This window comes from Kryptolebias marmoratus, linkage group LG20 (assembly GCF_001649575.2).
Source record: "Kryptolebias marmoratus isolate JLee-2015 linkage group LG20, ASM164957v2, whole genome shotgun sequence".
In the NCBI taxonomy this organism is placed as follows: domain Eukaryota; kingdom Metazoa; phylum Chordata; class Actinopteri; order Cyprinodontiformes; family Rivulidae; genus Kryptolebias; species Kryptolebias marmoratus.
Genome location: NC_051449.1, coordinates 11,889,679 through 11,913,841, shown reverse-complemented (window position 1 = coordinate 11,913,841; position 24,163 = coordinate 11,889,679). Strand labels below are relative to the sequence as shown.

Genomic DNA, 24,163 nt, shown 5'->3' with positions numbered 1-24,163 from the left:
ATCAAATCCTAAACACAAAATCTGCACATTTTTTATGATTGTTTTAACTTGCTTTTAAATGTAACAACATATGCTTTGAGGTTTTATTCTAAAAAATGGTTCCATTTAGAATCTCACTTTTAACCTTGTTAAAAAATGCCCACGGGACATTTTTCTGCTTTAATAGTTACATCACAAGCATAATGATCTTTCAGCATCATGACCCAGAATTAATGAGTTGTGTGAAACCTTTTCTAAATCTACAAGGTTCCTTACATACCGAAGGCACAGCTATTAGCTGATAATCAGAAACAATCATTTTATAATATTACCAACACAACATATTAGTTTTAAAATGTCAGTTTGAAGAGTCAAAAATGTATCAAAAATGCAGGCTATATTATTCGGCAGGCAGAGAATTGGCAGGAAGGCAAGAAACAAATGCACAGGCAATCTCCCTGAGGCAGAAGATGAGTGAAAAACAAGAATCGAACTTGTTTCGAGACTGACGTTTGACGGCAGGCTAAGTGTTGCCCAACTGGGAAAACAACAACCTGGTGATGAGTGCAAAGAGGCCCAAGGGAAAAATAATATGTGATATAAAAAAGATGAGAAACAGCTGTGTCAGGTAATGCCACGTCCATCTGTACATTCTGAAAGAGACAGTGGACAACATTACAAACACACAGAGAGACAAGAAGAGGGAGAGAGAAATGAGACAAAAGCCGTCCAGCCTGCTGTGATCAGAGAGAGGCGGCAATACCTTTGGTTATAGCCTCTGATAAGCCAGGTTATAGCATCTGATAAGCCAGGCCAAGAAAACAGAGCTTAATGATAAGCAGAAAAAAATGCTCCCTCTTGCTTGTTAAAAATGCACAAGTTACATTACTTCAAGATTTTACAAATGAACTGTTGAAAGTACCTTCATCTGACAACACATTGAAGAAGAATCAATACATGCTAGATGGCTTTGGAACCGTACTCCATTGGCACAGCTCCACTGGCATCAGACGCACAATTGGCAACCACTAACAACATCAAAACAGAGGTTTGTGATCTGCTCTTTATGAGAGGCTGACATTGAGGAGTACTGCGGACTCACAACTCATTTGAACAGGCACCCTCAAACTTGACAATCACCCTCAAAGCAAGAAAAAGATCTGCAAAGTTCAGTAGAGAGCACCTAACTTTAACTTTAAATACAGATATATCATATTAAATTTAAAGTTGACAAACATAATAAATGCATGGATTAAATATGTACAAATTTTTTTGCACATTGTGTTTCTCAAATGTCTCTTTTTGCTTTCATTTTGATTATGTCCTATTTAATTTATGACTTGTTTGTGCTTTTAGTGCATTTCTTAAGGAAGAATACATGAGAGAAATATTACAGTTACAGTCAGAAAGAATTGTTTTTCATAAATCAAGTGCAAATACTCCTGTCAATAGGTTCGTTGCTTGATCTGAAGTGATTTGACCGATGAGTCTGAGACTGTCATGCAATGTTCAGTTGTTTTAAAGTGTCTGGACACAAAGATAAATCCCTTCACTCCAACAACCTTCTGAACAATGTGATTCAATAACAACTCGTATGATTGTACACCACTTCAGGCACCTTTTGCATATGATTCGTAAGCATTTTAAGCTTATAAATCATATGCAACTGTTTGCAATTCTTTGCCTCAGCCACAACATAGAGTGCAAGTGCAAGGAAAGACATGAAAAAAAACAAGAAGGTCATGTTATATTGTAATAACATGTGTCACAGCATCACTTCACCACATCAGTCTGTAGAAACACATCTATTTGCAATATGTGGTGTGTAATGGCATGTAAAAAAATGCAAACTGCATTTATGAGGTGACACTGGACCAGATACAGTGGGGAAACAGTATGCTCTTCTGTCCACAATGATAATTTAGCAGTCATCTTCATGCTGAAACCAGGCACTAAAACCTGGTTTTAGTGCCAGAAAGTACTTCATACTCTACTAAATATGAGTAAAACTTTAAAGAGTGAATAATTTGGATGCTGCACTGCTTGATGTCTGAGACAAAGCAGATGAAACAAGATACAAGCTCATTGAGCAAGGCTTTTTGAGAACATAAAACCAAGATTTGCTTACATTTTATCCACTAACACTACTAGTGTTACTAACTAGAATACACTAGTTTCTTTTAATGAGTTGCTAAAACTAAAAAAACAGCTGAGAAAAGGAAGAACACCCTACTTTTTTTCTTTTCTATGACATGAATATGATCATCCATATAAGAGGAGTTTATATGGATGATATAAGCTTCACAACTAACAACTAGTATAATTCAACATGCAGTTGTAAACATTTGTCCAACGTAGCTTCTGTTTAATTTTTCCCTTTGCTATTTGCTCATGTACATGTCACTTTGCCATCAGGATTGTCCATTAATTATAATGTAAAAAGTTATTATGAATTGTAAAGAGTCCAAAATATTGGGGACAGTTAACTTGGTAAGCATCAATAGTAAATCTTTCTCAAATGAAAGAAAACTTGGCTATTTATTTTCTCCCTGAAACTGCCAAATTTCAATTTATTTCAGGTCTGCACCTTAAAGTGGACAAGAGCTCAGTACAAAAGCTGCTCTTTTCTTCTAAAATGTACAACTATTTATTTGTAATCTATAGGTTTTTCTGATTACCCTTAAATAATGGCCGCAATCATTGTGGCCCGTTTGGTCGAGTTATTTCGGATCAAGCAGCTGAAGGGGCCTTTTCAATGGGCTGACCCATGACCATGGCAGCTTTGACAGCTAGACGACTAATGACATCAGGTCACATAATACCACAGGAATATAACAACAGCTGTCAGTCTTTTGGGCCTCCATCTTGCTTTTAAATCATCACCTTTCCTGCTAAATACTCTGCTCACCCAGCCACTCAGACAGAACTGCCTCAGGAGCAGATTACAAAATTGCATCTAAGGCCAGGAAAGCGGAGCGAGAGCAGCAGGAGCCAAGCATGGAGAGTGGATTCTAGCACAAGAGTCAATTCCACACACACTCACACACACACAAAAACAATTTCTGCATAAAATAGGAACATAAAATTATGTTATTTTTTTTCTCTTGGACCATAAAACATTTTTTGCCCTGTCTTCTTCCGCAACAAATTTACAATCCTTCATTCTATGATCAATTCTTCTGCATTTAATAGGTGAATAATAATAAAAAAAAAATAGTCAGCTTCTGTATTTCTTATTCTGAGCCATAGTTTTAGAAACCTGAGCAAGGTGATAAATGGTTCACTCAGACTTCACAGTAGCAGGTCAGCTATGTCAAGCCTTGGCTTTTTTTCATGCTGTTTTGCTCGGCAGTTTTCAGAGAATAGCTACAGACAGATCTGCAGCTTCATGTGTAGGCGCTATTGAACCAAATCCAACATTAATAGTAGCACCATGTCAAAGGGAAAGTTGGGATGGAAAAGGAAAGTGGGAGGTAAGAAAAAAAAATACACTATGTTGTTTTAAGGTGTTAGCAGTAATAGTAGTAACAGCGCTGAGAAAAGAAGGGAAAAGAAGTAAAACAGTCAAGACATTCAGTGTTTTATGTGGCTACGTTCCATTTCAACATATGGATGACGAATGCCAATCTCCACTTAGTGATGTTGGCAGTTCGGCTTTTGAACTGTAAACTCAGACCTACTGTGCATCCAGTGTAGAGCAGTGCCGCTCTTAGTTTTAATGTCTTTTTAAGATTACTTGCAATTATAGACAAATACTTTTGTGACTTAGAAATCGGCAGCCCCTTTACAATGCAAACATTGTTTGTTTTAGTTTTAAAACACTTTTTTAGCCTTAACATGCTAATGTAATCCCTCCACCTACTTTGACATATTATTTACTGGCAAAGTAAATACTTGCCTAAAGTAGCAACTGCTCCTGCATGGAAGGACTGTACAGTGAAACATGAAGAAAATGTAAATTCGTCCCCTGCCAAAGTTATGACTAAGTCTTTGACCACTTGTTACACAAATTTCCCCTTCATATGAGATTTTATCTAACAAATTTTACTTTATAAAATTTACAGCTGGATAGGACTTATTTTTATTTATTTTACTAACAAAGAATCCTTCTTGGTTGTGGATATTCTCCCTCTTCCACAGTGCTTTTAGTCTTTAGCCATGTGCATTTTTTCTCACTTGTCCTCTAGTATAACCTTCTATCATCGCCACCAAAATGCAGTGACCTTGTGTCGCATAACCACTAAAAAGCAATGTTTCTTTCCAGCTGGGTTAAAATCCTCAGGTTTAAAAATAATGGATTACTTTTGTCTGGTTCAAGATCTTTCATTTTTGTCACAAAGCAATTAGATTTTTAGGGCGTTTATAGAAATGTATCGTGTGTTGAAATGTCCCTTTAGTTATGCGACATAAAGACCGACCAAGAGGAAAAAAAGGGAAAGAACCAGACAACAGCCAATTAAAATAAACATGATTAAACTCTGTTACTGCCAGTCTTTTTACTCAGCATGTGTCCATGTCTCTGTTTCTCTCTCAGTCACTGGACCTCAGGCTCTGCGGTTGGTCCAAGAGACTGACGTCTCCCTCTTGGTTAACTGGGAGTCTGTTCGTGGGGCTGACTATTATGCATTAACATATCATCCCAAATATGATGAAGGTGCCACGGAGCAGGTATGTTTATTTATTTATGGTCCTATTAAATAGACTGTTTCAAACTTTATTCTTTTGCCACAACTTTAAAACCTTTCAATCCTCTGTAGGTTCAGCTTTCAAACACAGAGAAGTCCTACCTCATCACGGGTTTGACTCCAGGAGTTACCTACGTCGTCCAAATACACGCTGTCATCAACAAGATCAGAAGTGAAGCAAATGTGATTGAAGCAACCACAGGTGAGCCCAGACACCACTAAAACATCCGGGACTCTTAATTATATGCTGCCTGGCCAACAAAAGTGAGGCTGCTCATCATAACATTTTGTTGGATCACTTTAAATGTAATTACAGAGTGCTTTGGTCATGACAAATTATCAATGAACTTTCTTAAGATTAAAGAAACTAAATGTTAAGCTTTCAGAAACTTTGACCCAACTTTGTTAATCTGAACTAAAACACTTGGAGGAATTAAAAAAAAACATAAAAACTACTTGTATATGTCTATATGATCGAAAACCTGATTATTACCCACCACAGAAGGAAAAGGGTAATAATGTTTTGCTTGTGTGTGTGTTTGAGTTTGTTTGACTGTAATGTTAGCTTAATATCTCATGCATCAGTGGACAGTTTTTATCGGAAAGTTCAAAACATAGTCGTAGGGTATACACCTATACCTCAATAACTTTTGGAGTCAACCCAATTCAAGATGACTGCCACAGACAATTGGTCTAAGAAAACACAAAAATGGCTATTGCTTAGCCAGTTTCACAGATATTGAGCTAAAATTTTGTGTGGCAGTAGCTAAGCATCATCCCCAGTGCATACTTTGAGGACTACAAATTGTGCAATATCCTTGCTTAAAACTTTGGCATTAACTCTAGGTGACAACCCTGTTTGTCTGTTAGCAAAATATCTTATGAATCACTTGACAGATTTTAATGAAACATTTGGAAAGTAACCACTGTACATCTACAACTGATTAACATTTTTAATCACCTCAATTCAAAATGCCATCCACACCGAAGCAACCTTACTAGAGACAAAAATGGCTTTAACTAAGCTAATTTTACAACTCTTGAGCTAAAATTTGGTGTGGTAGTAGCTGACTGTCATCACCAACACTCTGGGCATTCACAGATGTCATCTTGCCTGACATCACACATTATTCCATTTTAAGGTTGGACCAAAATGACTATTTCTGGTTTTGAAAGGTGGCGGGCGATATGCATTCCTATATGGAATGCTAGGCCTTTACTTTTACTTGTAATTTTCCATTTCTCCAGCTCAACTTACTGTGTTAAAAAGCAATGATTAAGACGGCATTTGAAAGCACAAAGTGTTTCATTACAGGCTCTGGTTTGTCAGGCAATAAATAGTCGGTAATCTCAAGGAAATTACTGCAGGGATGTGTTTACTGTAAGCTGTAGTTCACAGATGTGGTAGGAGACAGATGTGTAGGAGAAGAAGGGATTACTAGACAGAATTTATGGCAGTTAATGGGAGCCAGAAAACAACGGAAATGAGCATGATTCTGATGTCTAGTTTGAAAAGAACCCCACACAGCGTGACATTCATGAGAGTAAGAAAACTCAGCATCATCTGGCATATTGCTGTGTGAGGAGTACACTGAAAGAGACAGGCTTTTTTTAGTTCTCATTTTAACTTCAAATGACAGACTACTTCAAAGGAGCATTTAAGTAAATGTTTCTTTTCTTTTTCTTTTGAAAAAGAAAAAAAAAAGCCAACTTAAAGTATCCTAACCCTTTCCATTTGTTTGGTTGATGGTTTTGTTATATCTTTTCTCACCATATGTTAGAAAATCCACAGAGACATTCTGGCCATGGGTAAAATTTCTTATTGTCATTTGATCCCCATCTGTAAGTAAAAGTTGAATTTTAATCATTTTCTTCTTAAAATGCTATGGAAAAAAATGCTTTGAACATTTTTGTCTAAATGTGGCCTATGGAGTTAAGCACACAATTAAAAATTGTGTTGGTGCTGATTTCAAATGTAGCTCATAAACATTCAGATTTGATTCAGTTTTTTGCACCTGTTGGTCCTTTTAAAATCTTTCCCAGTATACATTTTTGTACTGAAACAGATACATTTAGGCCTCACCATACAGTTTTCTTCATACTGGCAGTATGATCCAATTACATAAGTGACTCGAACTTTTGTAAGAAAATAGGGGAACTGGAAAGTTTTATTCTGAATTAAAAATAAAATTTCTGCTTGGTCACCTCACCAGAAACATCTCATTTTAAGGTGTTAAGAATATAGCTCAGGTGGGAGACCAGGGCACGTGTTTTTGATCCATTTTGCTTTGTTGCAGACTTTTCTGCCTGAAATTAGAGTCTGTACAAGCATTTCCACCATGTCCGCTACTCTTCCCAGATGTCTCAGCTATTGATGATATCCGAGTCCTTGGCCAAACGGAGGCTTCTATCCAAGTGGACTGGAAGAACCCACAGGCAGAAGTGGATTACTTTAGACTGAAACACACTGACCCGTTAGGACAGGAGGAGGGGTTGAAGGTACACATGAGCCAAGAGGCACGCACCAAACACACTATTGTGGGTAAGTCTTGTCACAGAAGCGCAGCACTGAGCAGGAGAAATTAAATCAATTGAACACTCATAGATATGTGTAAGTTTTGCAGCCTAAAGTTTTCATGTAGTTAACTTTTAACTAAATGTATCCAAAGACATTCAATTAAAAGGACTCCTATAGTTTCGCCTTTTATGATCATCAAATTAGTTGAACCTTAGGAGCTCTTTTGGTTGGATCTCAGACTAAATACTTGAAATGTGTTTCAAATAGATCTTTCTTACAAAAAACAGACACATACTATGTAATGAATACACTTTTGCCCAACACAGAATCAAACAGTACAGATGAAATGTAGAATGGTAAAGACACGTAAAGCCACTACATTAAAATATTGATGAGAAATTTCAACAGATCATAATATATATCATGTAATAAATCAATAATGGTGCAAAGAGACAAGATAATATTTATAACAGTATGAAATGCTGTGGTTCAAGTCTAAGTTGTCTATCTATTAAAAATATTTCACATCAGTAGGTATTTGTAGATATTTTTAATAGATTTTAGATTTAACAAGATAACTAAAGCTATTTTTTAGGAGAAAAAGATAATTTTATAAAGGCCTTCATAGTTTTTGTTTGTTTGTTTTTTTATGTTTAGACAACTGGAACAATAATCCACAAGAATACGTTTTTCTCTATTTGGAATTTCTTTTTTTTTTAAATGCCTCTTTCTGCAGGTCTGTATCCAGGAACAGAATACCAGATCTCTGTGCAAGCGATCAAAGGAGACACTGAGGGAAAATCTTCTTTTGTCACTGGGGTCACAGGTCAGTTCAAGGGTCACTGAACTTAGTCCACCTATTCTTATCAGTGAGCAGAAACTGAGTTCAATTGTTTTCAAATTCACTGGAATTATATGAACAGAGACTTCATTTATAGGACAAAATAAATCTGTCTGAGAATGAATTACCTAAAATCAGGAATCATGCTCTACTCAGTTTGGAATATTATTCAGAGTCAAAGGCAATATTTCATTTATAAAAAAAAAAAAAATCATTGGTCAGAACCTAAAAACAAAAAAAAAAACAACCAAACAAAAACAAAAAAAACAGCACGACACCAATCATACACAGTACAGACGCACCTCATTATACAGTCTTTTATTACCTTCTCCGAGCAGCCAGTGATAACAAAATAATGGATTTAGCCATCAAAAGGCACCAATTATGGGTTAGGGACAGAGAAATGGAATTTACTACCTTATAATTTGGACAGTTTTTAAAAGGTGTGGTGAGCAGAGTCACAGAGGGGGAACATGACATGAATGTAACGACAATAAGATGCTCCCTGATGGTTAAGGTGAGAGGGGCCCATGATTTACAGAGCCCATCTGGTAATGTTGGATGTCAGTAGGCTGCTTTGGTTGTGTTCAGGGGTTTTAGTACGTGAGGTGGAATTCATCTTTCAGCTTCACTTCAACAGCTGTTCTTGACATTCAGATCAGTGTGCAACAGCACAACATGTCTCTCATTATTTTCTTTTTCTGTCTCTTTCTCTTGTCTTTACTCCTCCATCTTCACTCTCACCCACCTTCTGAGTGTACTTAGTTAGGAAGAAATCTCTCCTTTGATGCCTCTTCATTTTTCAGAGTCTGAGAGAGCCAATTTAATGATTTTTAGTCATCAGGCTTATTGCGATATTTTCAAGTCTTGCTTTACATCTTACGAAGCCAGACAGGTACTCAAAGCTTCCTGTCTTTGCAAAGGATTATTATTATTTTATTTTATTTTTCTCCTGTGGACGTGCCACCTACATGCACAGTAATTGAGCATGCATGTGTTTGTGTGTGTGTGAAGAGGCTAATCTACAGCAGACAGGCTGTGGCTTGCCTCCACAGTAGCTGCAATCCTTCATTTTAGGTGTAACACGAAAGGGCTTAGAGGTGATTGAAGAGGATAGTCCTCGGCTCTGTTTCCCAGAGCGGCTGTGCTCATTTCATCATGACTGGCATGGTGCTAAAGGAGAACACAGTCACCTTTTATCTCAGCGAGCATGCTGTTTGCCTCTGGCTAGCATGGTTATACAATGGTGAGCGATAAAAGACACACAAAGGGGGAAATATGGGAAATATCATGCAGGTAAGCAATAATAAAGAAAAATACGACAGTCTGTGCGGTGCTGACGGAAAAAAAAGTTAAATGAACTAAATTTTTGCAATGCAGAAACAATGTAGGATGAAAAATTGAAATATTTATAGGAAAATGAAGAACAAGAGCAGGGAAGGATATAAGAATAATGAGTTTCACAGAAGCCACTTCTATAATTTTATATAAGGAAGTAATGGATTACTGAGTTTAGCTGTCACTATGGAAAAAAACTAAAGTTTGTCTTCAGAGGCACAGAAGATAGATTTGCAAACATTTCATTTTTTACTTTTACCATCTATCTTCTTTGATTCTTCCCATTTTTATTACACGCCACTGAAAGGCAAAGGTGGACAATGATCTTTTTGCCACTGCCTGTATGTGTGTGTTTGTGTGTCTGTTACCAAAATATCTCATGAAACACTGAAGACATTTAAATGAAACTTGCAAAAAGTAATCATTGGATATACATAATCAACTGATTAACCTTCAGAACCTCATTCAAGATGGATGCCAATGCCAACACAGCTTAAAACACAACACATTTTTGTCAAAAACTCTGGCATTTACAGTGATGGGTAATATGTGTTACTTTAAGGAATGGCTACACAACCGAGACCCCAAACATGTAAAAATTATTAATCATTATAAAATCAAGTTAATATTTTGTGCAATAACCTTTCAAAATGACTGTACATGCATAATAAAAGTTATTTCATGATTGTAACTTGTGAAGTATCTGGTCCTTTTACTTTTTAATTTTAACTTTTTGTTTTGTAAAGATTATCATAATATTTATAAACTCATGATCTAACTTTTTATCAGGTTTTCACAAACTGTGAGAGCACATATCACAACACTAACCATTAAAATACTTGGCTGATGTAAAGTTGTAATGTGAATTTTACCGTGTGAATATTTAAATTTCCCAAACAAAAATACGAAAAAAATGCACTAACTCATTGATATGTTAAAATATTTACCTGAAATTTGAAACACTTAAGACCCTTTTTTTTCTGGACTTTGCACTTCACCTTTGGGAGGTTCCATAAGTATGAAAGAATTCAGTAAAATATATTTTTTTCATAGACCAATAATGATTCTTAAATTGGTTTGAGTGGATAGTTATGGCAAGGCCTCCAATAAAAAAAAAAATAAGTACAGATAAATTTGTTTGCCAAATTTGAGACAGTATATTCTTGATTTTTGAGATTACATTTTGGCCTTTTTGAGTTTATGTGTTCCAAGCACAGATTTATGAATAAGTCAAAGTATTTATATATACATTATTAGAAGAAAAGAACAAATCACTTAATTTGTTTGTCAATCAAAAGTGAAACTTATTTACCTATTGTATATTTGTGATGGGAAGTAAGAACTTTTCATGACCGATACAGTATGTTAGGTCTGAAGTTTCTTATAAATCAATCATTTCTGTCAAAATTATTATATTACCTGCTTTTGCTACATATAAAGTATGTTGCTGCTGAGAGACTACAGTAAAGCAGATGTAAGACCTGACATGTCATTGTGTCCTAAAGAATGGCAGCTAGTTAGTTCCTGGCCCTTTAGACATACTGTATGGCTTCTTCTGTACAGTGAGGGTGTGAGGCTGTGAAGCTGCAAATGATAAAAGACAGGCTGTTACTCAGAGCCCTGTGGTCAATGACTCTGCCAAACTCGCCACCTATAATGGATAAGTTGTTTTCCAAATGGCCAAGGCCACAGTTTCTGCTGTATGACCACAGATGCTACACAGCTAGTGAGGTAGAACGTCTGGAGTAACTGGATCCATCATACATTATGACTTCAGAACAAATACTCAGGCATGGTTTAGAAGAAAAAAGTCTTATATCATATAAATCAGATGGCTAAGGTTGGAGCTTTACTTGCTGTGAGAAGAACAAATATGCACAGTTACAGAATCTATTTGGCAGTTTGCAAACCTAAAAACGTTTGATGTTCCAGTGAGTTTTTGTATAAGAACTGATAGAAAGTACACTTTTAATGATGTGCGTTTACATGAATGTGTGTTTCTAATTGAATGAGCCACGAGGTAAGCATTTTAAGCTAATTTATTTGGCTTTTTGAGCTTTACAAAGGACATCGACAAAAAGGAGCTATCGCATTTCAGCAGTTTTGCTCACAGCAGTCTGTCAGGTGGCCTAATCAGACAGGGAAGTGACAATGAGAAAAAAGAGACGAGGAGGGAACGCGCTGTATGACAGTTGCATCGTTCCTTTCCTTTTTTGAATGCACCATCAATCAGTTCTCACGTTGCTGACAGCACACTGACACAAGACTTACCCTGACTGAGTCACTGCCGCAGAGGAACGAGCCTAAATGATGATTGTTTTTACATTTCCATCCACTTTGTCTGCTTCTGTTGTCTTCCTCCTGCAGTTTATGAGGGGAGCTCAGAGAACAGGATGTGATTGATGGTTGGGGTTGTGATGTTTTTATTTTAGGTGCTTTTTGTGGGATTTTTCCATAGTCATAGTTCTTTTCTTTTTTTTTAACTTTCATTGTCTTTAGAGTAAATGCAAAACAATAATCTCAACCACATTTGCCTTTACAGTGAAGTAATTATTTCTTTTCTTCATGCTCAATATCACTCTGCCTTTGAGGGTGTTCATTGTAATTTGTTTTGCTTCCTCAAGTCTAGAGCAATATGTTGCACATTACGTTTTTAAGGTGTGTGTTGAATATTATTTTTAAGTTTCAGCTATAACTGTTTTCTTCAGTCAGGTCATGCAATCGACCCATGAAAAAAAAAATAAAAATAAAAAAAGTGAATTATAAGGATGCGTTAAAAATTTTAGCATGTAGTTCATTCTATCATCACATCACTGGTGGCATAAAATCTAATTAAAAGTGAAATGCTGAGCATTTCTTGTTTACAGATTTAATTGAAACTGTCACACCAAATTAAACATGACACAGTTTATTTGATGGTTAAATAAATTTGATTTTTTCTGTATATATATTGAAAAAACTGTTTTTTCATCAATAAATCCAACAAGAGTAGGCATAATATGCAATCTTCACCACAAAACCAGTTAATGTTGTATTCAGACTAATGTGTATTAAGCATTCCAAACAAGTCTATTTGGTGTTTTTGCAAAACTCCATTGAATAAAAAAACACTTAAAGTTAAATCAGACAAATATAAAGCAGTCAAAACAAAGAAAGAGTTTTATAAATACAAAACATTTAATAGCAATATAAAAATAACATTTAGTTTAGAACATGTAAAGATAAGCAAAGTAAACCACATCTTCCGCATTTTTTCTTTCATTAGTTTGATGAAGGTCATTGGCAAATCTGCTCCTCAATTTGTTTTTTCTTAAGCTACACTCCTCCATTTTCTACTAGTTGAAAACTGGTTTTCAGCTTACTTAGTTCTTCATTAAAAAAAGAAACACCTCATACATTAGAGTTGTGTCTCATCCTTTCTATTTTTGATTCCTTGAGGGCAGTTTGGGTTCCTTGTGGAAAAGTTCCAAAATTATTTTTACCTTTTCAGTTCTCCATTTCCTATCTCAGTCGTTTTTGTACTTTTCCTGCTTCAGACATTGACACCCCAACAAACCTTGTCATCGCGGAAGTAACAGAAGACACAGCAACCGTCTCCTGGGATCAGGTCCAGGCTGAAGTCGAGGGCTACATGTTGAGTTACACCTCTGCTGGGGGCTCCAGTCCGGACATCCCTGTTGGACGTGATAGCACCTCATACAGGCTGGTAGGCTTGAGGCCTGGTGTCCTGCACACTGTCTATATCTGGGCCTACAGGCGAGACCAAGTCAGTGGAAAGAGTTCAACGGAAGCTGAAACAGGTAAACTTTGCAATAACTTTGTTTGCATTTTTACTAGCTTTACAGAAGAAGCTAAAACTCTGGTAAAAAGTGGCCAGCTGGGGTCATCCACAAAGGTAAGACACAAAAATCTTAGCACGCTGGTAAACCAATATCATACGTTTTATGTATGATTCAGTTTTGCTTTGCTGCATAAAGACCTGTGATTCTTAGAGAAGCCCTCAAAGCTGCTCAGAAAGCACCAATTAAGAGTCTTTAAGGAGAAATGTTTGAAGTTTCATTTTTGTGTGCTGTTCTGTGCAGAACATTTTTTCTACAAATAATTTTTATGCACCAATCATTTGATTTGATCTTTTATTTGCCTAATTATTTATTACTTTTCTTCACTTTTTTGACGGCAAAAGGTAAAAAAGCATCAATGCTGATATTTCACATCAAACACATGAACCTCTCCTATCATGACTAGCTGTGGGGGAGACTTCAACTCTGTGTGAAGAAGGCTATTTAACACAATTAAGATGGATTCCCAATTTAACTGCTCTTCACCTAAGCCTGAGGCTGAATGTCTGTAAAAGGTTTGAAATGAGACAATTTTGCTTGGTCAACAAAGTCAGCTATTCAGCCTCTTTGGTCTCTGATGTTCTGCTGCCTTTTAATATGGCTGTTATTGGATTTAGCAGCTGTTGCTGTCTGCTTGCATTTATGTTTCAGAAGATAGTCAGTGGGGAAAATAAACTTTGACTGCTCACTGGCATTTATCTAAGCTGAAAAGATCCAGTTGTACAGCAGAATCAAAAATATATTTGCCTGTTCAAAAACAATGGAATAATATTGCTCATAATTGTTCTAATTAAACAGAATAATACCAACAGTCCAAATGTTTGTCATGTTTTAGTAATTAACATGAGAACAGCAGATGTGAACATGTTTGCATTTTCTTCACAGCTTCACCTCGGCATAGATTTGGACGTTTTTCAAATGTTCGTTTTTTTTACTTTCTTGGTTTCTTTCAACGGGGGTTACAGACATGTTAGCTCCAATAACCTCATTCATACATCAAACGGCAGGACGGAAACATTTTATGTTAAACTTTGACAAAGATCGATGTAGCAGGATGAAACTTTAACTGACCTTTTTATGAGATTTAGCCAAGTTATGCAAATTATCACAAACTGTGTCATGCACATTTCACTAATAATAACATATCAAATCCAGAAAAACTTTGTACAACCTAACAATACAGATTAAGTGTACTCCTCCCCATTTGTCTTTCTCTAATGAGTTCTCCAGAAGGAAGGAGATTTACAAAAACCTACAAAGACAAATTGCAGAATTTATGAAAAAAGAAAAGTCACTTAATACAAATCTAAATCGTTTAAAATAATTGCAAAAGTTCATCCACTCAATTAAATAAAGCTTCTCAGTGTCAGAGGGCAAATTTTTTCACCTCAAAGTAATTGTCATTTTTTGACAAGCTGAATTTTTAAAAGTGTATTTCATTCCAGACTTTATTGCATCTGATTACCAAAATATTCTGTCCAAATGAAACTATGCTATGCTTCTGCATTTTCTACACCAGATGTAGTAATGTTGTGTCCACTAACTGTAACTTCCCATGCAGAGCTGGACGCTCCAACTAACCTCTTGGTCGGAGATGAGACAGACTCCAGCTTCAGAGTGAGCTGGGATCACACCCAGGCAGACATCGATGACTACATGCTGACTTATAGCTCCTCTGAGGGTTCAAGTGAGGAAATCCTCGTTGGATCTGACAATTCTTATGTGCTGTCCGGCCTCAAGCCAGGGGTCATCTACACTGTATATGTGTGGGCTGCTAAGGGGAGCAAAGCCAGCAGGAGGATCTCAACTCAAGCCGAGACAGGTCTCAGATTGGCAACTTTCTATTCAGTAATGAAGCACGTAATCATCTCATAAAGCTTTTTTCTGTGTTCAGCATGATAAAATCCCATTAAGCATAAAGATATATATATATATGGGTAACAAGTTAGATTAAAAAATGTTGCTTTATCACAACATAAAGCTACTAGAAGCTAAGGTAACTCAAAGTATTTCAATAAAAATCTGCCATTGTTGCCCAAATTGACTGAGGTCTTTTTCCAAGTGTTAATTTGTCACCCATCTATTTGTCGTAATTTGCTTCACTCTGTTTATAATAATGTCCTCCACTATCTTCCTTGTCTAGAACTGGATGCTCCAGCTAACCTTTTAGCCCGAGATGAAACAGAGTCCAGCTTCAGCATCTCATGGAATCCAGTCCAGGCAGAAATTGATGGCTACGTTCTGACCTACACCCATCCTGGCGGCTCTAGAGAAGAAATCCCTTTGGGCCCAGATAGCACTTCCTACTTGCTGACTGGTTTGAGGCCTGCAGTTCTCTATACTGTGTACATCAGGGCCATCAAAGGAAACAAAGCCAGCATGAGGATCTCAACACAAGCCGAGACAGGTGTCAAATGTCACACTTTGAATAGAATAAATTTTCTGTTGAGTAGTATTTCCATTTTAGAGTATCAAAACCCTAAAGTAGCATACAGTTCTTTTTGATAAGACAGCAATGAAACTCTTTTGTACACCCTAGAAAAAAATGTGTCTTGATAGGAGTCTTCCAATGTATTCCTCCATAAGTTCATTCATCTTTTTTTCCATCTCCTTTGGATCATGAGGAGCAACTGATGCATACTTTTCCCTAATGAGTGGCTACATCTCTCTTTAAGAAGGTTCCCTACAAGCTTAAATTAGCATGTCCTGGAACAACCCTGCAACCATTCAAGCTTGCATTATAAAGAAACACTCAGAATCATTTTATTCCCAGTAACCAAAACACTTGCTTTCATTTGTTATACTTATCCACTCTATTTTTAGTGCACTCAGATCAATGGATCATTCATTCTTTTTGGCGAATTTGATCTCAGACCCTTTCATCTAAGAATGTGTTTGTTTTTTTATCAAGGTTTGTCAGAACTTTGAACCTCAGACTGAAAACTAAATGAATGAAGTCAGAGCTTTACAGCTATCTAAGCATTAACTGAGATCAGATCTGGAGTAATTTATTCATCAAACCACAACTTCTATTCAAAACAGTTTTTGCTGTACCCTTATTTAATGCCATTACTTTTACTCCTTCATTAAGATGATCCACACTCTGAACAGTCACTTCTTTTCAGTGATCCTTTTCATCAAAATCTGTCTACTGTTCATCAGTCCTCCCAACAGGTTCAGTCTATGCACGTTCTTTCAGTCCCTGCTAGAACCATATCAGTGTGTGATACTAAAGGTTATTCAACTCGTATAGCTCAGTTTGTCAGCATAATATTACAGATCTGATAAAAAACAAATTGCCGAGACCCATTTGGAGTCTTATACTGCTTCTGGCAATAGCCATTGATCTTCCTGCCACCTGATATTCTTCAATTCACTCACACTTAGACTGTCAACAGAGAGAAATGTGACTAGATTCCCAAATACAACAAATAATCATGGAAAAAAAGTTAAACAACAAAAAGATGAAACCTCCCTTCTTGTAGTTTGTATGTGTAGTGAATTAAACTGCTTCCACAAACATTTTAATCTAGAACTGGATACCTCTGCTAATCTCTCAGCCAGAGATAATATAGACTCCAGTTACAGCCAACATGGGAGGCTGTCCAGACAGAAATTGATGGCTATATCCAAAACTATAGATCTTTCGGGTCTGACATGACCTCTTACTTGCTGACAAGCCCGAGGCCTGGAGCTCTTTACACTGAGCCATCAAGGGGAACAATGTGTCTGGGAAGAGTTCAGCTAAAGCTGAGACAGGTTAATACAATGTAATCAGGCAGTTTTTGATTGAACCTTTTTTTTTGCAGTCAAAACAGTGAGTGAAGGTCAGCAGACATGGGAATACCTTGCAGCTGCAATTAGACAGCATTAACAGTACTTGATGGAGTTTGACAGAGGTTGCATTGCAGGTTTGCAAAAGGCCAGGTGGTCTCATTGTGCAGTTGCCTGATATGTGGGGCATACGGATGTTACAATAACTTTATACTTGAACCAATGGGTAAGCGAGGACACCTGCACATCCTGAAGTTTTCATTTGCCCAAGACAAACCAGTTTTACAGAACCCCATGACATTTACTCCTGCCATCAGAACACAGATATTAGACATTTTACAACATGCCTTCTTGCACCTTGTCTTGATGACTGTCATCACCCAGATTACCTTGTCCAATGTAGGCTGCCATTACCACCAGAGCAGAGGTGGCTGGCTTTGGAGTGATGCTGTAACTGGGAGGCATGGATTGATGACAAGTGCCACTGTGTCATGTTCAGCAATGAATCTCGATGTTGCATTACCACTCATGGCCATTGTGTGTGTATGGCAATGCAGAAAGGAGAAGACTAATGCTACCAATGTTGAGGAGAAACACATAAAAAAAAGCCAGCAAACTTAATAATAATGTTTGTCTTACTAGGTATCAAAAAGCTGTGTAATGTGTTAAAATTAGCCTAACTCTTACAATGCAGCACAAAGCAAGGTCCCAGGTGTTGCATACTCAGGCTCAAACAAAATATTGCTGAATTTTTGTTAATAAAAAGATATTAGTTTGAGACCACTTATAACAGTTCCCAGTCAGTCAGGATGGTGCACATGTGGCCTTAATTTTGAAGGAATGGTGGTTGCATATTGGAAGTAGGTCAATTTCCAGAGCAGTCTTATGTATTTTAGGCTTTGAATACAAAACACACACATACCCACACACACAGAGATACGACATTTCAAACAAATAGAATTAAATAATTAAACTCTGCTCTTCTGATGAGTGGTACATACAGTATGTATTTTTGATTTCTGAAAAAGAGAGCAAATGCCATAAAAGCTTTGATTTATTAAACTACAAGTTTCTTCAAAAGTCAACAAAGCTTCTGTTTTACCAAGGAATACTTCCCACAGGCAAAAGCAGGTCATTGTTTACGTCTGAAAACTCAGGAAGTGGTAAAAAGAGGCAGCACATGTGAGCAGGCTGAAACAGGGCTATCTTTGTGCGAGCTCGACGATCTGTAAAATCTCCTGGGAGCTCTGAGTGAAAGCTTGATCGTTTTCAATAAGGCAGTCAATGGCTGAGTTTTGTATTATAAACCATTCTTATCATAACTCTCATCACTGGCCTCAGACCAGCACTGTGCTGGCTTCAGAAGGAAAAGTTACGGCATCAAAGTCTTCTGGGAAGCAAAAAAAAACATGTGTTTATACATTTTGGTCTTTTTTTGACCAAGTAACAAATGCCATTAAAATGTCAGGACTCTTTCAAACCAACACGTCTGTGATTTTAAACTTTCTAGGGAATATTTTTTTTTTTTTTTTACCAACTATACTATAATGCTGAGCTTCTCATTCATATTGCTGTATTCTACTACAATAAGTGATTTTTTTCTCACAGTAAATAATAATTTTGACAGTTTGATCGTTCTGGGAACTGCTTTATTTTAGACAACTCTGTACCTTCCAGTTTTTTCTAATATCTTGAGCCATAGGTGATCAAAGTTTCTTCTTTCAGCATCTGTTTCAAGTCAAACCCTCAAAGAATTTTAATATGAGAGAGGGTATCTGCCAGCTTATCTGCAAATTAGAACAGAGCAGCCAGAAGGCAATATTCTCTGGTATTATACGTATATAGTATTTCATATGTTTCCTATGGAGAAATACTGAATAGCTGTACAAGTTAAGACTTGATGTCTATGAAGTACCTAAAAAATAATGACTGGGTATCATAACGAATTGTACTCCATGAAACAAGAAGTAAAATGTAAGAAATTGTATGTAAATGGTTTTTCAAAAATATGTATTTATAACATAGCCCTAAATGCATAACAAGAAAAGCAGCAGAAAACGTCTTCACTTACTCAACCAAGACTTTATACAATGTGTTAATGATTGAATTAATAATCTTGGGCTGTAATGCGCTCTGATTTACATTCATATCCACAGATATTGATTCCCCAAAGGACTTAAGAGCTTCAGACGTGAAACTGGATTATGCTTTGTTGAGTTGGATTCCTCCTCTGGCAGAGATTGGGGGTTATATCCTCACCTACAGAGATGAAGATGGAAAAATGGAGGTACTGCACCATTAGATTAACCATCACCACACAATATTAAAGGGTTTTAATACGTACTGTTTATCTAAAATATTACAAAAGTTTGTTATTTCCTTTAGGATTATTGTATGCTATTAGAATTAAAATGCTGAGGCATGTAGTCTGCATATTCAAGTAGTGGGAGTGCACAGACAGAAGAATGCACAAATGCATCTCAGTTAAAACAAAATGTTGAAATACCCTAAAAAGGAAAAAAAAACAAATTTAAAAAAGCTCACTGTGAAGGTAACATGTTAAATTTAAGCACTGTGGAATACTGACCTCTTGTGGCAACAAACAAAACAAATCTGCTGATGAGGCTTTCTACCAGTTTATCTCAAAACAGTTCTTAATTAAATTCAGATTTAATAGAGCACATTAAGCTTTTCATGAACCTGGCAAGAAGCATGTTGTCATATGTGAAATTCTATTATACTGAGTGTTCATCAAGATCATTTTTTGCTTTTCATGTTGTGATCAGACTGTTGAAAGCCAGCTTGGACCCAACAGAAGGAGCTTTACTGCATCCAACCTGGAGATGGGAAAGACATATATTGTGACCATTATTGCCTACAGAGGCTCCAAGAGGAGCAAGATGGTGGAGACAATCTTCAGAACTGGTCAGTATTGTATTTACACTTTCATGAACATCATCTTGTTCTTTTCTCTAACTATATACTTGTTTTCTGTCACATTTCCCCCCTCCCCACCCCTTCATTAGTTGGCATGCTGTACCCCTTCCCTATGGACTGCATACAGATCATGAAGAATGGCAATAAAAACAGTGGCATCTACACCATCTACATTAACAATGACCGGTCCAAACCAATAGAAGCTTTCTGCGACATGGACACTGATGGAGGTGGTTGGCTGGTAGGATTTATTGCACAGCTCTACAGAATAAGAATAAGAAATATATTATTATTATTATTATTATTATTATTATTATTATTATTATTATTATTATTATTATTATTATTATTATTATTATTATGTCAGTATCACTGTTTTTTGTAACATAGAGGTCACAATATGAATAGTTTATTGAGATAAAATACTCCTGTTTTTTTCCACCATTTTTGAATGTGCCTATGAGTTCTGCTGTATCTTTTCTGTCTTTTGAGGAAGCGTTTTATTGCCTGAAAATTTGTTCTTGATTATGTCCTCAGGACACTTAGCATAATTATATGATTAAATGATGGTATCTTGGCCTCTCTTCAGTTTTGACGGTTCTTTTTCATCTTTTTATTTCATCCCAGCATAATTAAAGTATAATTCCAAATTTTTGAAGTACTAAACAATAATACTTACCGTTACTACTCCTAAAATCACGATGGACATGGAAACCATGTCAGGCAAATTCATTGTATTATTTGTGCGATATCTGTCTGTGAAAATTGTGCTTGATGCTTCCAGGTGCTCCAGCGTCGTAACACTGGCAAGCTGGATTTCATGAAACGCTGGAAGCAGTACATAGCAGGTTTTGGCAACTTGACAGAGGAGTTCTGGTTTGGTGAGCATTGCAGTGTCTCTGCAGATAGTAAAATGTGCACATATTAGGTGTTTATTCTCCAGTTGTCTGTCTGCTGCTTCAGGTTTGGAGAAGATACACGAGCTAACCAACACTCCTACTCAGTATGAGCTGAGGTTTGACCTGGGCCTGGGCTCAGAGAGGGCCTACGCAGTATATGACCAATTTAAGATTGCACCTGTCAAGCAGAAGTTCAGGCTTACTATTGGCAAATATCGAGGGACAGCAGGTGGGTTTAACACTACTGTTTATATTTAAGACTAAGATTGTGAAGGCTAAAAGAACTGCTTCAAAAACAAACAAAAAAAAACTACAATTCTGTCTTTCTAACATGCATACAAGGCAGATGACCAAAACAGTGATGGGTTGTATAGTAACACAACAGATAGACCTGACAGAAAAAGTGATAAGGAGTTTTAAATACTGTAGTATTGCAGCATATAACTCAGAGTTTTTACTCACTCACAGAGCCACTTGTAACATTACAGTTTTGTTGATGATGCTCAGGTGATGCCATGACCTACCACGAAGGACGACCCTGGACAACTATTGATTTAGATAATGACATTGCGCTGGGAAACTGCGCCCTGACCCACCGAGGTGCCTGGTGGTACAAGAACTGTCATTTGGCTAACCTCAATGGCAAATGGGGTGACAGCAGACACAGCACGGTGAGTGAGCAAGGAGGCAGCTCTGCAGCAATAAAATAAAAAAAAAAAAGGGAAAAGAGAAAACACTTGGTTTTAAATATGCTTAACACTGTAAACCTAGTGAATGGTTTTAAGAACAAAAACAAAAACAATTCAAAAGCAGGAAGTAATTAACAATGACAGACAAGGCCGTTACCTTTTCAAAATAAACACTTCAAGAACGTACAAAAAAATGCAATTAGCTTTTGCTCACAACAATAGCACCTACTTCTTGTTTTTCAACTAAAACAATACAAATGAAACAACTACTTAAAGTGATTGAAAAAATAAATCACTTTTTTAGAAGAAAAAAGAAAAACAAAACAAAAAAAAACTGCTCACCGGGAGATTGTTTCCTGCTCAGCAATCAAGACAGCTTCCTCCCAGCCCACTTTTGTTGTTAGGGTCTGGATTGTTGGGAAGAAGCTGAAATGACTAGAATCCATCATGAGTGATAAGAAAACACATTTCTCAAACTGGCTTTAAACCTTCAGTGTTTTTCACCAGGCTGATAGGGAAACAACAACAGTTATTATGTCTTAGCAGACTGATACTTCAGAAAATGGCAGGGGATTTCTCTTCTCTTGTCGAGATTCTATCCGTAATAACGCTGTTGCAGATGTCTACTCCAATGTTTGTGGCCAAAATGCAATAACAGTCAAAAGAAATTTGTGCTCACATGATATGAAGCCAGAGGCTGGTGCTTATTACTTTTTTTTGTCATTCTACCTGTCTGTCATACTGCCTTCCTCTTTTGTGACTCCATCTCTCTGTTTTCCTCTTCACCTTTGTCTTCTCTCTGGTTCTTGTTTCTCATTCAATCTGCCACTTTGCTGTTAGGGAGTCAACTGGGAACCATGGAAGGGACATTTAACATCCCTTGACTTCACTGAGATGAAGATACGGCCCGTGGGAGTCATGTCCAGCAGGAAGAGGAGATCGCTGACGGCCAGAGAGAAAAGCAAAACCACAAATGTCCACAAGAAATAAGAGAGCAGCCAAAACTGGAGAGGATGAGATCAGCTCCGCTATCCCTTGATCACACTAGATTTTGGAGTTTCTGTACATATGTAGATATAAGACCTACCACACAGATTTTTTTATTGGTTTATGTGTGGCTCAATTATTGCACACTTTTTGGTACATGACAGAAAAGCACACGTTCAGTTGTAACTTATTATCTGTTTTCGTTTTAATCAGAAGTCCCAATATTTAGTGTGATTGTAGGAAAGTGGAAAATTAAAAAAAAAATAAAAATAAAAAACTGCCTTTGATTAGTTTTGAAATGAGAATGAGCATCAGTAGTCTTTATTCTGTCATATATATTGTCAATATAATGCCAACAAGTCTTGTTTTGCTGGTTCAGTTAGAAATCCTGACTATAAATCAGAAAACAGATGATGGAAAATGAACCTTTTAGCCAATCATTGTATCGACTTAAGTCTTTTGTAAACTCATGGCGGAATCTCCAATTTTGCTGTCTTCTGTTTATTTTGTCACAGAAAGGAAGGTTTTAAAAGTATTAAAGTGAAAGGGATTAAAGAACAACAACTTTATGTTTAATGAATGGATCGTTCTTTGGTTGTTAAGATCAATGCCTATACCCTATTGATTACACTGCCGCTGTGCGTCCAACACTGTCACATCACATCTGTTCGTATGAGACAAGCCAGAGAGCAACAACTGATTGCTGTCTCGAGTAGCCTACTTTACATTCATATGACGGGGACAGCTCATATCAATCAATGTGACTTGTCTCCATCAAATGCCAATAAGAATGACGTTTGCTTGTGCTGTCCTCAGAAACTCAATGACCAAACTCCTGTTTTCAATCTGGAAAGCTGACAGAAGCTATCAATACTGCTTTGACTTTGACTTTACTTAATTACATTTTTTTAACACTGTTATTACAAACTTGATGTGACAAGGACGGAGACATCAATCAGCCATTCAGCTGATCTGTCAGACTTGATTTGTGGTTGCTGTACTTCATACATTTTTTTTTTTTTTTTCTGTTTTTATGCTTTCTTATGTTTTTCTTTCAACCCTGGATCAGAATCTTTAATGTCAGTATGAGGACTTTACTAGGGAATGAAAACATACATATTAAAACAATATAAATCGGCATTGAATCTGCTAATTTATTTTGTTGTTTATTTGGTTAATTAACAGTTTTCATACAGTTCTCTTCATCTTGTTACAACATAGTGATGTTTTGTGGTCTCTGCTCGCTGCAGTGGGCAATGTGGGGTAATGGTTCACCAACCAGCATCAAGAGAAATCAACATACCTGTGGTACATTTTAATTTCTGCCCTTTGAATACAGAAGCAATTGGTGAGACCTGGACAAAACTTGTCTGGAGGCTGATCTTGGGACAAGCCATGTGTGGGTTGCCAACATTACCAAATAACATTACTAATCTTGTGTGTGTTTTTATATAATAAGAAAATCAACAAAACTTCCTATGTGTACAGCAAGCAGAAGGCAGACCAAAGAGAGGATGCTTCTGTTGCCTGACAGGGTTTCTTGATGTGTCCTGGAAAGTTGTAACAAGAGCAAAACTAACTCCTGGCATTTCGCTGCCAACCAGAGTCAACAGGAGGGCCAGAAGCTGGAGCTTCCTGTAGATTCAGGCAGAGACACAGATGCTGCTGGAGCTGGTG

The 24,163-nt window shown here is 36.8% G+C and overlaps 1 protein-coding gene across 3 annotated transcripts in view; it reads left to right on the top strand.

Moving 5' to 3' along the window:
* The window catches only part of tnn (tenascin N), a 28,738-nt gene extending 5,998 nt beyond the window's left edge, over window positions 1-22,740 (top strand). For all 3 annotated transcript variants that reach the window (XM_037982034.1, XM_037982035.1, XM_017422372.3), the window contains 14 exons: window positions 4,514-4,647; window positions 4,737-4,866; window positions 7,024-7,206; window positions 7,919-8,008; window positions 12,898-13,161; window positions 14,762-15,022; window positions 15,344-15,607; window positions 19,131-19,261; window positions 19,761-19,899; window positions 20,001-20,152; window positions 20,696-20,792; window positions 20,875-21,039; window positions 21,318-21,481; window positions 22,340-22,740. In XM_037982034.1, coding sequence (XP_037837962.1) covers window positions 4,514-4,647; window positions 4,737-4,866; window positions 7,024-7,206; window positions 7,919-8,008; window positions 12,898-13,161; window positions 14,762-15,022; window positions 15,344-15,607; window positions 19,131-19,261; window positions 19,761-19,899; window positions 20,001-20,152; window positions 20,696-20,792; window positions 20,875-21,039; window positions 21,318-21,481; window positions 22,340-22,489 — 2,324 coding nt within the window. In that variant the 3' untranslated portion in view covers window positions 22,490-22,740. The remainder of the gene's footprint in view (window positions 1-4,513; window positions 4,648-4,736; window positions 4,867-7,023; window positions 7,207-7,918; window positions 8,009-12,897; window positions 13,162-14,761; window positions 15,023-15,343; window positions 15,608-19,130; window positions 19,262-19,760; window positions 19,900-20,000; window positions 20,153-20,695; window positions 20,793-20,874; window positions 21,040-21,317; window positions 21,482-22,339) is intronic.
* The last annotated feature ends 1,423 nt before the right edge of the window (window positions 22,741-24,163 follow it).